General features: G+C 38.1%; 1 protein-coding gene across 1 annotated transcript; it reads left to right on the top strand.

The window, feature by feature from the left end:
- Positions 1–545: 545 nt before the first annotated feature.
- Positions 546–7366, top strand: NACA2 (nascent polypeptide associated complex subunit alpha 2). The gene has a single exon (XM_055101178.2). The coding sequence runs from the start codon at positions 2595–2597 to the stop codon at positions 3240–3242; it is 648 nt and encodes a 215-aa protein (XP_054957153.1). The 5' UTR covers positions 546–2594; the 3' UTR covers positions 3243–7366.
- The last annotated feature ends 7260 nt before the right edge of the window (positions 7367–14626 follow it).

Below are 14626 nucleotides of genomic sequence, written 5' to 3'. Positions count from 1 at the left end.
TGGTGGGTGTGGATACAGAGAGACGCAGAGGTCTCACAGGGTCCAGGTGTCCTTGCTCTTCCCTGTGCCACACGCAACTCTCCTCCCCAACAGCGGTCCCAGGCTCATGACCAGATGTTTGGCTGCAGACCCAAAGAAGCAACAGCTTCCCACAGACTCCTTCGGCAGCCAAAGGAGTCTGTGCAGTCTCATTTTGGCAGCTGGATGCGCTTGGTTTCTCAGCTGGATCAGTTGGTGACTCCACTGGTCCTCCAACTTCCTCTTGAGACGTTACTTCCCCAGCTCCTCCCACAGTCGTGTAAGGTCTAATTCCTATAATAAATCCCTTATCCTATGACCCAAAGAGGTTCTGCTTCCCTGATTGAGCTGCAACTAAATACACCATTATCCAGGTCAAAAACTAGAACATCACTAGCACCCCAAAAGTCCTCTTTATGTCCCTTTCTGATCACACTCCTCTCTTTTCTCCTAGAGGTAATCATGATCTGACTTTTATGATAATCATTCTCACTTTTTCTTTCTCTCTCTCTTTTTTTTTTTGAGACAGTCTTGCTCTGTCGCCCAGGCTGGGGTGCAGTGGCGTGATCTCGGCTCACTGCAACCTCTACCTCCCGGGTTCAAGCAATTATCCTGCCTTAGCCTCTTGAGTAGCTGGGATTACAGGCATGCCACCACACTCGGCTAATTTTTGTATTTTTTTAGTAGAGGTGGGGTTTCACAATGTTGATCAGGCTGGTCTCAAATTCCTGACCTTGTGATCCTCCTGCCTTGGCCTCCCAAAGTGCTGGGATTACAGGCGTGAGCCACCACGCCCGGCCAATATTAAGTTTTCTAAGATTTATTAATGTGGTTGTGTGCAACCTAGTTTACTAATTTCCACAATATGCCACAATTTATATCTTCTGTTCTTTTTAAGTGGTTTGTTTATATGTCTCTCTTTCTCATTTGATGAACAGAAACTGTGTCTTACCTATCTTTGCATGTTCCTCCCATTTAACCTGCTCAACCCAGCATATAGCACAGTATTTGCCTATCTCACCTAGGACCTCAATACTGAATTACTATCCTACTGTGTTTCTTTAGTGATCATTTTCTTCCTTCTATGCAGCACCTATTCCAAATCTTTTCCATCATACATAAACCTTTAACTCTCTTGCCTTCCCCTCACTCTCAGCAGACAGCTCCTCTAACCTCTTAGAAAAAAAAAAAATAATAAATGTTACCAGATAGGAACTCCTTTGACTTCGTGCTACCAAACCTAAAAATCTGCTTGCACCCAAATCCATATTTTTCTTCTTTCCTCCTATTAAAATGAAAAGGATGCCTTTCCTGCTATTCAAGATTAGTCGTTCTATTTGTGCCATGGATTTCATTCCTGGCTCCTCAGAACCTTCACTGATCAACTTCCCTCTTTCATTTGTATTTAACTACTCCTTTTAGAATTTAAACATGCTCAGGTCTCTTCTTAGGAAGAGTATGTGTTTACCTATCCGCCAACTATAATTATGCCTTCAGCTACTGCACTGTCTCCTCCCGCACAGTTAAACTTCTTATAAGAGTACTCTGATCTAATCCAATCTTTCCATTTCTTCAATTCCTACTTCTCAGCCCACTGCAATCTAACTGCCTTCTGAGTCATCCCCTGTAACTAAAGCAAAAACTCTCTTAACGTATATTTAGCCAACATAATGCAAATTGACTGATACTCTCTGTTGCCTTCATGAAACATATTGGTGGAAGCCAACGGCACACTCTATAGCTAACGTGCTACTGCCTAGTACATACACGGATTTTTGTTTTTTGGTTTTCTTTTCTATGGATTTTTTGTTTTCTCTATACAGTTATAGGCTTACCAAGAATCAGTTGTGTTTATTTAACCTATTTATGCTGGGTAGTCTTATTACTATAATTATGTAACTGATTATTATGTAAAGTCATTATATAACTGTTATATGAAATATAAATAGAAAAAATAAAATAGTTGTTTCTGTGCAAATTAAATTGAATGGTTTGGAAACATTTACAATTTTCCATTCATTGGGGGAGCAAGAAAAGATCGAGGGAAACCATACATATCTAGGATTCTGCGTTCAGATTGCTTCATGAGCACCTTTGAGTTCTTGGTCTATTTTAAATAAACTAAAACAGGGAATGATAGACAATACCTTTATAGATATGATTTATGTGAGAAAACCGAGGCTGAATTCCAATAAACAGATAATACTCAAAGAAAGGTTTAGGGCTCCTATCAAAAGATTGGCAAATAAAAGTACAGTGATATGTTTTCAGTTAAAACAGCATGTTAAATAATGTAAATTTTAAAAAATGATTCCCCAATTTAGTCATTTTTTCAAGGAACTGACCATTAACCAATTCCCAAGTGCCACTCACACCGCACCACTCAGACCGCGTAACTTACAGTCTCTAAATCCAATAAATCCTTTTCCATTCCAACTTGACCTCATGGCAATGTAGCACTGCTGACAAATGTCTTTTTAAATGCTCTCTTTTTGCTTCCCGCTGCAACAAGCGTGGGTCACGCTCTCGCTCGCGCTCTTTCTGCCGCCATCTTGCTTCCGCGTTCCCTGCACAAAATGCCGGGCGAAGCCGCAGAAACCGTCCCTGCTACAGAGCAGGAGTTGCCGCAGCCCCAGGCTGAGACAGGGTCTGGAACAGCATCTGATAGTGGTGAATCAGTACCAGGGCTTGAAGAACAGGATTCCACCCAGACCACCACACAAAAAGCCTGGCTGGTGGCAGCAGCTGAAATTGATGAAGAACCAGTCAGTAAAGCAAAACAGAGTCGGAGTGAAAAGAGAGCACGGAAGGCTATGTCCAAACTGGGTCTTCTACAGGTTACAGGAGTTACTAGAGTCACTATCTGGAAATCTAAGAATATCCTCTTTGTCATCACAAAACCGGACGTCTACAAGAGCCCTGCTTCGGATGCCTACATAGTTTTTGGGGAAGCCAAGATCCAAGATTTATCTCAGCAAGCACAACTAGCAGCTGCGGAGAAATTCAAAGTTCAAGGTGAAGCTGTCGGAAACATTCAAGAAAACACACAGACTCCAACTGTACAAGAGGAGAGTGAAGAGGAAGAGGTCGATGAAACAGGTGTAGAAGTTAAAGACATGAAATTGGTCATGTCACAAGCAAATGTGTCGAGAGCAAAGGCAGTCCGAGCTCTGAAGAACAACAGTAATGATATTGTAAATGCGATTATGGAATTAACAGTGTAACCATCTGAAAGCAACTTTTTTTGGTGTCTCAAGGGAGTAACTGCAGCTTGGTTTGAAATTTGTACTGTTTCTATCATAAATAAAGTTATGACTTCTTGCTGGAAAAAGAAAAGAAAAGAAATGCTCTCTTTTTTTGGTCTCCAAGCGCCGTACTCTCCGGATCTACCTTCTTCCCTGGCTTATTCTTCAGTTTCCTTTGTGGTCATCTTTTCTTCTACCCAGTTCTTAAATATTAGTGCATCTCAGGGGTCTTTCCAAGGCCTTGTGTTCTTTTCACTCTGCACACTCAACATAGGTGATCAGATTCATTTCTCTTGCTGATGATCCTCAAATAGTTTCAGTCCCATCTTTGTCCTAAGACACAGATTTGGATATCCAGCCATCTACTTACCGTCTTTCCTTGGATACTCTCCCGGCACCTCAATCACAGGAGAGCCAGAAGTATACTCATCATCTCTCCTCTACCGGATGACTAGAGCTCCTTCTCCAGTGTCCCCAGCTCAGTGAAAGTCACCATCATACCCTTCATTCCCAAACCAGCTACTCGATACTCATCCTTAGCTCTTCCCTATCCTTTAAAATCTCTGGCACCCAGTAAATCTTCAAGTCCTATTGCTACTGCCTCCTGAGCATTTCTCAGATTCATGCACCTCTCTGTGTCTCTACTGCCATCATCCTCTCCCAGATTTTCCTAATAACCTACTAAACCGTCTCTCTACCTCCAGTCTCTCTTCTGTCCGATCCATTCTGCAACCAGAGTTGCATATCCCTTCTTTAGTGTATGAGCAACTGAAATAGTCTGAACTCTTCATGTGGCTTATTAGGCCTTGTATGGTCTGGCCTCTGACAGTCTTCTGCTATTCCCCTAAATGCTCTGGTCATACTGAACGTCTTTCAGTTCCTGCAACATCACACTCCCTTGCCCTCAAGCGTTTACACATGCTGTTCCCTCTACCTGGAACATTCCTAGTCATCTTTCAAATCTCGGCTTCAAAATCATTTCCTCAGGAAAGTTTACCCTAATCCCTAGACTAGCTTAGGTCTCTCTGAAATATGTTCTCATTACGCCTCCCTTTGCTGTTTAGTAGTTGTCTTCTTAATTGGATGAAGTCTCTACAAGAATAGTGGCCATGTCTTTCCTATTCACTGCTGGGTTCCTAGCCCAGTTCCTATAGAGTAATAGGGACTCAGTAAATAATTGTTAAGCAAATGAATGAAAGAACAAATTGACAATAGCTAGCCCTCAATAATTGTTTGTTGGATGAATAGTTTTAAAATCAAATATACTATTAAATACAACTTGCTGTGCAGAGGAGAGTTGCCCTCAGCAAACTCACTGCCATGAGATATGTTATTCCAGAATCTGAAATTCTGGAGTTCTTTTTCGAATTGCCTTCATAACATGTGATATGTTCTCCTAAACACTCTAGATAGTGGCAAATACTCACACTTTGAGATTGGATTTTATTTTGGAAGCAGCAAAATCATTCAGAGCCAAAATGGGTGATCAAGCTGGGTAACTCCACCAGAGGTGAAAAATTAATTATGTGTGACTATAAATTAATGAGACTGAGTTTTCTATATGGCTCATAAACTAGGTCATAAGGCAATTCCATAAAGAAGTTCCAAAAGTGTTTTGATCTAATGCAGGATTGTTACAATGTTTGTATAGCTTCCCAAGGGAACTCCTTTGTAGGAGGTATTGCTCATTTGATGTATACAGTCAGACATTTTTTAAAAATCGTGTTTCTTTTAGACACACCGTCTATGTACATATGAGCTTTCTTCAAGCTTCAGCAAAAGCATAATATAGTAGAGACCATAAATTAGAAGTAAATGTTACTTATCATCTTCATTGTTGTGAATACTTACAATAATATGCAAATTATTGATCATCATAATTTGGCCACAGGTCACCACAAAACAAAGTTACTTTAGCCCACCTACTTCAACTACCTCCAACAAAATGTTATGAAATGTAGATAATCCTTTGCCAACTAAGATAGTTCTCCAGGGTACCCACCACTGTGAGATTGGGCTGGCTCTGTTCACTGAAGTTAATGAGTGAGTCCAAGGTTCATGGCACAGATGGTGCCTTCACGCTCTGGTCAGAAGCCTCGAAATATGTATTAATGGTCACAAGGGAAATCATGGGCAAGAACAGAACTGCAGAAATAAATCTATTAAAAGCAGCAATAATAGATCTCACTTAGATCCCCCACAATGTGCTAGAAATTATGCTAAGCTAAGCACTTAATATGCAGGTGTTACTTTTCATTTTAGAACACAAAGCTAAGAGAGGTTGATGATACTCATTATCATAGATCTCTCAATTAAAAGAGCTAGACTGAGAACTCATGGTCTACATGATTCCAAAGCCCATGTTCTTTCCACTTCACTCAAATTAGGTAATGAACTGGAACAAGGCTACTCTCATATGCAAAAATGGTACATTTTTAGATCCCAACTCTACCACTGTAATTCTTTTTGTGCCCATTTTTTCAGCAGTGTCTCAGTCTTCTGGCAGCTTTACCTTCTTCAAAATGAGCATCAAAGTTTTCTGTTGGGTACATTTCCCTCAACTTTTTACTATAATATTGAGCATTTTCTGGCCATGGTCTTGACATTCCTTGTAGAGCTATGCCAACCTTCTAACTTCATTGCCCCCAAAGTTGTTACTGCCCATCCTTCTCAGATGATCTTCCCCGTGGAAACTAATTTTCCATGATTTTTACTTCTTGTAGAATGGCAGGCACGTTCTTGAAGGAAGGCACCAAGCTTCCCTATGGAGAATTTTTCTTGCCACTTGATAATTGAGTCTGTTATGGGGAAGGGTGGGGTGGGGATGAGGGTCGATGGAATATTTCTAGTTACTAAATCTGATATCTGTATCTTGTTCAAATACAGACTCCAATGTGGATCTGGACCTTGCTACTGGACTCTGTCAGTCTCTAGGGAATGCATCAGCTGTCATAATATTTTTATCATTTCTCTGTCTTGATTATGCCATTATGTAGATGGAACCAAATTCAGTTACCACCTTTAACTTGGTGCCCTTGTTGAGGTTCTTGGAGAGAAATATGATTCGTCTTGTGTAGGTAGGCTGGCACATTATCTCTGTTTTCTGGCTTAATAGTAGCAAAAAGACTATGACGCAAGAGTCTTTAGTGCCCAGTGATAGGGAAGCATCCAGCTAAAGAAATTAGTAAAGTCTTGTGTCATGAAAATCTGTGAATCCATTTTTTCTACCTGTTTACAAGTTAGCATGCTTTAACCTCATCTCCTTGTGCGTTGGACTTCATAGAGTTTATTTTAAGGTCAGTAGAGTCTGTTTCTAGCTCATCATTAATTTTAATTCTTTGTCTATCCCTTGCCATTCATCATGATTTATTTAATTAGTATTATAAGCATCTCTTGAGTCACCTCTGCTCATAGAAATCTTTTCTGGGCCCGAAAAATAATATAGAATTTTATAAGCCATCCTCTATTCTCGAAGATCCTCTTATATTGTAATGAGGAGGGTAAACACATGAAAAAAAAACTTACCTAAGATAAATATTTCAAAGGATATAAGAAATAATTAGAAAACGTCCAGGTGTGGTGGCTCATACCTCTAATCCCAGCTCTTTGAGAGACCTAGGTGGGAGGATCAGTTGAGCCCAGGAGTTTGAGACAAGCCTGGGCAACATGGCAAAACCCCATCTCTACAAAAAATATAAAAATTGGATGGGGGTGGTGGCATGCACCTGTAGTACCAGCTACTTGGGAGGCTGAGATGGGAGGATTGCTTGAGGCTGGGAGGTCAAGGCTGCAGTGAGCTGTGATTGCACCACTGCGCTCCAGCCTGAGTGACAGAGCGAGACCTTGTTTCAAAAAAAAAAATAATAAAGTAAAAATAAAAATAAAGAAAACATGCAAAGAGGAGAATTATTAGGAGCCTCAAATTGGTATGTTAGCAGGCCTCTTTTTATCCATGTATTTATCCAATATTTTGCTCAGAGCAGCTTACAATATGATTAGTCTACTAATACTAATTTTCCAAGGTTTCTGCAAAGTGATTTAGTAGCAGGAATAATTATTCTCACCAAATACACCAGGGAAATAATCAGAACAGGACTTGTACAAGGTCTTATGACAATTATAGAAAAGATATTTAGATGTCTTGACTCCTAGCGATTTACTAAAAATAAATTGATTTCTAGGGAGATTTGGCCACATATTTCTTCGTTATCTGTTAGTCTACACATTTCTTCCTTACATCTGTAAAGCTTTAAGTGTGGAAAATAAATTCCAGGATGTGATAATTAGTGATAAAAGGGCTAAGGATTATCAAGAAAGAAACCCAAGAAGAGAAACATGCACAAAATGTTGAAGAAAACTAGCAATGATTTTTATACTTGTTTTACTCTAAATCATCGTTTTTTGAACTTTTAACCATGATTCACATTAAGAAATACATTTCATCTTAAGACCCAAAGTTGCTATCTTCACTGTGTCAAATGTACCTTTGCCGGTATATCTATTTCAATTTTTAAAATTCTGGTCAGAACCCAATAAATGGGTCAAAATCCATAGATTGAAAATTCTTGCTTTAAATTGTCCACAGCTTTAAAAAAAAAAAAGTATGAGTTAAATGAAAACATAGATTAGTCCAAATCAACTTTAGTAACTTGATATGATCATTTCTTTTCCTCACTGACAAATATGTACTTTAAAAAAAAGAGAAACCTAGTGTGCTTGAATTAATATTTTCTTTTTTCTTTCTTTTTTTTTTTGAAATGGAGTTTCACTGTTGTTGCCCAAGCTGGAGTGCAATGGCGTGATCTTGGCTCACCGCAACTTCTGCCTCCTGGGTTCAAGCAATTCTCCTGCCTCAGCCTCCCAAGTAGCTGGGATTACAGGCATGCGCCACCATGCCCAGCTAATTTTGTATTGTTAGTAGAGATGGGGTTTCTCCATATTGGTCAGGCTGGTCTTGAACTCCAGACCTCAGGTGATCTGCCTGCCTCGGCCTCCCAAAGTGCTGGGATTAAAGGCGTAAGCCGCCACACCTGGCCTAATATTTTCTTATAAGACTCATCTAGGAATATAGAACATTTTGTTTGCCATCTATGAATTATTACAATAAATGCTTTTTCTGAATTTTGCACCCATTTTTAAATAAAGGAAACGATACAAATGGTATTCTAATTCCATTTAAAAAACTTTCAAAAGAAGGAAGTTATTAATAAATGTGCTCAACGTTACATATTTTTAGGATACTGACAAGTTTTTGCTTAGGTTGCCTGTTCTTATTTTAATGTAATAGTGCAAAAAGGATAGACGGATGTATTTGTTGTTTTTGTTTTAAATCAGCTAGTGTGAACTTTCAATAGCAGATTTCTGCGTTCTCATATAAATCATTTGTATCAGATTCATCTGTTCCTTTTCATATGGTTTATCACAAGTGGGTTGCAGCTGGCAGCCTTACAAACTGGAATTTGGGTTCTATTAACAGCTCCAGTGAACAATTTCTCTCTAGTATCTGGGCTTCTTCATTGCTACACACGCTGAACATGGCTTTAGCACATTACTTAAAGCTCCCTCAATTAGAAATTGCAAGATAGCTGTCATCAAACTCATGTAATGTGGACCAGTCAAGTGTCTGGCAGAATTCTTATGTGCAACAGATTAAATACATACATTGTTTTCTCATCTTGAAGCAAATACATTGCTTTTATAGCTAATGGAAAAATCAGAAGTGTTTCCATTATCTTAGTTTTAAAAATATGTATACAACAAAGCAAATCTCAAAGTAAAATGCATGTTTTTCAAATATCACATTTAGGAAGTGGATAAAATAGCTTTATTTTCATCAGAGTGAAACTTCACCATCATTTTTAAGATGTGAAATATAAAAATAATGAGGGATTGGTAGCTTTTGAGTAAGTAGCATAGTTGCTAAACATAATGAATTTTACTGTTTGGAAAGTTCATGTAAAATTCACTCAACTTCTAAGCAATATTGTGTCATACGGTAGAAAATGCACTAGGCTATGTAGAAGGCCTGGGATCTGGCCTTAACCATTTACTGATAGTGTAATTTTAGATGATTTGCTTAAACTTTCTAGGCCTCAATTTCCTAATTTTAAAAATGAAGGTGTTGAACCACATGGTTTCTAAACTCTATAGTATCTTGGGAATAGTTAGGCTTGAGTTATGTATTTAGTATATGAACATTAACAGACAGGAATTACGACTCTTTTCTTTCCACATTAATTAGTTGGTACCTAACATCACACATGTAGGAAGTAAAAACAGTGTCTTTGTTTGAATGCCATAAAGTTTAATAAACATAAAAAAAAAAATCTCTGACCCCTCTTGGAAACTAATAGAAAAGAGGTTTCTAAAAGTCTATTCTGGGCCATGCACAGTGGCTCAAGCCTGTAATCCCAGCACTTTGGGAGGCCGAGGTATGAGGATCACTTGAGGCCAGGAGTTCAAGAGCAGCCTGGGCAACACAGCGAGACCCCATTGTTACAAAAAATAAAAATAAAAAAATTATCTGGGTGATATGGTTTGGATGTTTGTCCCTTCCAAATCTCATGTTGAAATGTATTCCCCATTGTTGGAGATGGGGACTGGTAGCACGTGCCTGTACTCCCAGCTGTTTGGGAGGCTTAGGCAGGAGGATCGCTTGAGCCCAGGAGTTCAAGGTTGCAATGAGCTGTGAACATGTCACTGCACTCCAGCCTGGGCAACAGAGCAAGAGCCTGTCTCTCTCTAAAAAAAATTTAAAAGCCTATTCTTATTATCTAGGCCAAGCTAGTGATTACTATACTAAAACAATAAATTCTATAGAAAAACCATTAATGAAGGCTGAGAGAGTAATAAAACAGTGTGCTCATCCACTCATATCAGTGAAAAAAGGCAGTGTGCTTTTATACAATTGAATTCAACAAAAATTATACTTACTTATGAATACCAGGGCTACCAGAGACAGGGAATGGTGACCATCTGGAGCTAAGAAGTTTCTTCTTCATGTAATCACAGTGATGACATCATTCATAAGTGGCAGAACATAGTAAAGCATTTATCTTTCATTCCACAAGGTGGTGTGTTTTCTGTTTAAACTAGCTGGGTGTAGTATATGTATTCTGAATCTAATGATGTGCTTTTTAAACCGTTTTCTTATTTTTGCCTTGTTTGTAGTACATCATTTAGAATCTTGCCTCTGGGTCTAACAAATTGCTCGATGTCAATGCAGATACGTATAGTTGTTCCCAAATGGATAACATATGCCAATATTTTCTGTATTGCCCTCAATGAACACACTTCTGGGCATATTCTTGACCCTGATCCCAATAAGAAGTCCAAATGTATTCTCTCTCAGCAAGATCAGCTTCCCCTGTGGCTATTATTTTAAAAATTAAATACACTTTAGAAAAATAATATGATGCTTTACCTGTAAATATTATTTGCATAAATATAGACCTGAATGAAGTTTGTGAAATAATATTAGAAGTTATTCAGAACAAAAAGTTAAGTATTACTGGCAATAAAGTCCACCAACTTTAACCTCTCTAAGGATCTACTTAGAGACATCCAAATACCTGGGATTCTGCCTTTTTCTCTCTTGCACAATAACTTCTTCAACTGAGCCTGCTCTCAAATCCTTATTCTCAAATGAATTCTAAGGTTAGTTTCAAGGAATCCAGGTTAAAGATGTTTGGTTTCTGATTATTTGTTTGCCTTCCAGATATTTGTTTCAAATACATCTGTAAACTGAACATCAGTGGTAAGCAAATGTTGGCCATTTAGCCATTCATTCATTTATTCTCTCACTCATTTGTTAAATATTTATTGAGTGCCTTCATTGTTGTAGGCATTTTGTTAAGCATTGAGGATGCAAAAATGAAATGAACTCTCCCCTAAGAGTAATATTAATGATAGTACTCAGCAAAGTAAATGAAATTTAATAACTTTTTATTTAAAAAATAATCCTTTATTTCAAATGATTTTTTCTATTGTTTTCTATTATTGATTTGAAGTTATTATTTCACTTATTTGTTGCTTTCTTGTCTTCAAAACAGTTTAGGCTAAGAGTTATTTATGGCTTTAACACCACATCTTGCCAGAAAAAAGATGACTAGTAAATGCATTTAAACATTTTATGAATTTTAGCTGGCTTCTAATTATTATTTTATTCTAATTTTTGCTTTAAAACAAATTTATATTTTCACTGTATGCTTGGGTCCTGGAATGTTAGAAAAATGGCAGGAAATCTCTCCCAGCAGGTCTTTGGGGAATGGATCTCTTATGTATTTAGAGAAGATTATAGTGGTCTGAGCTCAGAGGTCAGGAGCCAGTACACACCACAAAAGCAAATATAATTATTAATAGGACACATAATGGAAAGTTTAACTGTGTATAAGAAAAATCAATAGTAGTCTCTTTCCACTCTAGGAGGGGCTGTCATGTTAAAGAGTGTCCTGGTTCAAATGCAAAACAAAACTCGTGATCAAATGCCTTCCTAAACTAGAGGATAAGTTCAGGTGTTTACCTTTAATAGTCTTTCTGCTAAGGGCATTAAAAATCGTGGATTAAAATGAAAAACATTCTGTATACTGAAAGAAAATAATGCTGCTAAATGGTAAGGTAATTCTTATTCAAACTAAAAACGCCTCTTTTTCTTTCACTCAAATTGAGTCATCAGAATGTGTAGTATTATGCTTAAGCCAATAAAAGGAAGAAAGAATAAAATACTCAGAAGTAAAACATGTCCATACTTACACAGTTTCAAGTTAGAAGTGGTTGGCTAATTATCTTACTAAGTTGCTATCCAACTACAATGCTTGGGGCTTTAAATTTCTGAAGTGCTGCACAAATATTAATGAATTGATTCTTACAACACTTTTTAAAATGTGTGTGTTGTCACTGAGATTTCTAAGACAAAGAGAGAAATTTCAAGTCATTTTAATGAGGGTACACTGGGCTGGAGGGACTGTGGCAAGTTTAAGATATCCTTAAATAAGTTAGTCCTGTTCCAGAGGCAAGAGAGGTACTTCTGGAACAATTAGGGAAGAATTCAAGATTGGATGTGATTACAGGCCAAAATAAACAATAATTGCTACAGATCAGAGTAGAGAGGTAGAAAGCCAGATCAATCTTAGAGCAATGGGCTATTTTGCTTCTTAAGTAATGGGAGGTGTTAACAGACTATGATTTCATCTTGCATCCATACGACCTCAGCACTGTAGCTGGTTTGAGACTAGGGGAGGGAGTTGCTCTTCCTTAGGTAACTCTGAACACATATGTAACATTAACTATCCCTGCACTCAAAGGCCATTTCGTTAGCATCTAAGATGGGTGCAATCTTGCTTGTCAAATATTCCCAAAACAAGAGACAATAAAAGCCAGGCATTCCCTAGGGGCAAAACTTAGAGAATGACCAGAAATGTGGAGGGGGCGGCAAACATGATGCAGTTTTCTACATGAGTTCTCCCTACCCTGCTTTTTTTTTTTTTTTTTAAATAAGTGAGCTAATTCATGAGATTTCCAAATGCATTCTTTTGACATATGGTAAGAGTGTAAACATGCTGAATTTATTTCAGAGGAAGAAGTAACCTGATTGATTCAAACAGTACCTCGGGATTTATTCAGTAATGTCAAAAGTCACAACTTCTTTTTATCACTTTGGATTCACAAAATTGCATGACAGGAAGATGTATGCTTGAGTGTGATTGCTCCCAGACATGCATTTTTCTTCCATCGAGGATCTGAAATAATACTAAAAGACCAACTTGTACTGGAGGGGTTTGGTGGCACCCCTCCAGCATGACTTCCCCCTGAACACTATGCCAAAACCTGTAAAACCATGAGGTTATATCCTGACACCAGTCATTTTCTCTCTGGCATTTACATTTGGACTCTTCTGTTGATATAAGCGTACTCCAGGTTTAACTAGCTATCTTGTATTGCTTTTTTGAGGGGAGGGCAGGAGTGATGAGTGGGCCAGTATGGGAGTGAACATGTGAAACATCAAAAGGATATGAGAAGTTGCTAAATAATAGAAGAGCTCTAAAACCAGAGATAATGATATTCTTACACTTAGAAATGAGCAATGTGAAGTTCAAAGCCCATTTTATTTGAATGTAGAGAAAGTACACACTGGAATGAAGTCAAGTCTGGTGGAGGATTAAGTCTTCATTCCTTTTCAGGAGGGAGAGCCCCTCCCATGCACGCGTGTCACCACGCTAACAGGCGGCAGGAGACACTGTTGCACTGTGCTCTCTTCCCCAAGCGAGAGGCCTGGGGATGAAATCAGAGATCACTCGCTTGTGAATATGGGGGAAAGAACCCATTTTTACCGCAAGGATTTAATGTGATGTTGATGGTAAGTGACATGATCACTGAAAACAGATGCCATATGGAGTCTTATTGATTGATGTGCAGATCTCTGACAGCAGAAGCACAGGTTGTCAGTTTGCCTTCATGGTTGTCTTCCTGAGATCTAGTCAGGAAAGGCTCATCTTCATTGCAAATGCTGGAACGTGAATCACGCTGACAGAAGAAGACAGGGTTCTTCTAGCTGGCCTTTTTATTTCAAAGTATAAGCAACAGGGGGAAATTTCTCTAGAGGTGGGACTCAGGAATTTTGAAATCTCCCTTCACAAAGTCTCATCTTTAAATGAAAATTTCCTCTTAATAGTTCACTAGGACCTGGCTTTTTGTCTTTGTTTTGTTTCGTTTTGCTCAAAACAATGTTTTATTATCCTTTTAGACAGTTGCTATTATCTTTAAAGAGTTTGCCATCTTTCCAGATCTATGTGTGACAACTTTGGTTAACTTGGGGTTTTGTGGAATGAGGGATTACAGCCCCTCGTGCTTTTGTGTGAGTTTAGATGATGGTATAGTCCAAAGAGATAACACGACTTCACCATGTGTAGTAAAACAGGGACTGACTTAAATTAGGAAACCTCACAGGAAGCAACTAGAGGAGCCCCTTCCCCTGAACTGAGTTTGGGAGACATATGCAGTTTGCTTTTAATTGGTGTGGTCTGATCAAGCAAATCAATTGGATGAAATATTTACAAGCTCTAGAGTGAATGATATTCTTTAGACTCTCAAAGAACGATACATATATTGTTAGCTACTAATTATGTGTGATTCTGTAAAAAAAAAAAAAAAAGCACTTGGCAACAACATCAGAAATTATGGCATTGGATAACGTGATGTAATGTTAGGGCATCGGAAGCCAAAGCCCTTACATACTTTATTCCAATGGTAGATTCTAATTATATTTTCTGGATTTGTTTTTGATCAATTAACTCATATTATGTTTGTTTTAACAGTATTTATTATTTTTAATAATATTTATTAGAGATTTTTCTACTATAAAAGCA

The sequence above is a fragment of the Pan paniscus genome, chromosome 19, assembly GCF_029289425.2.
Source record: "Pan paniscus chromosome 19, NHGRI_mPanPan1-v2.0_pri, whole genome shotgun sequence".
Lineage (NCBI taxonomy): Eukaryota > Metazoa > Chordata > Mammalia > Primates > Hominidae > Pan > Pan paniscus.
This window is presented reverse-complemented; position numbering and strand designations above follow the sequence as displayed.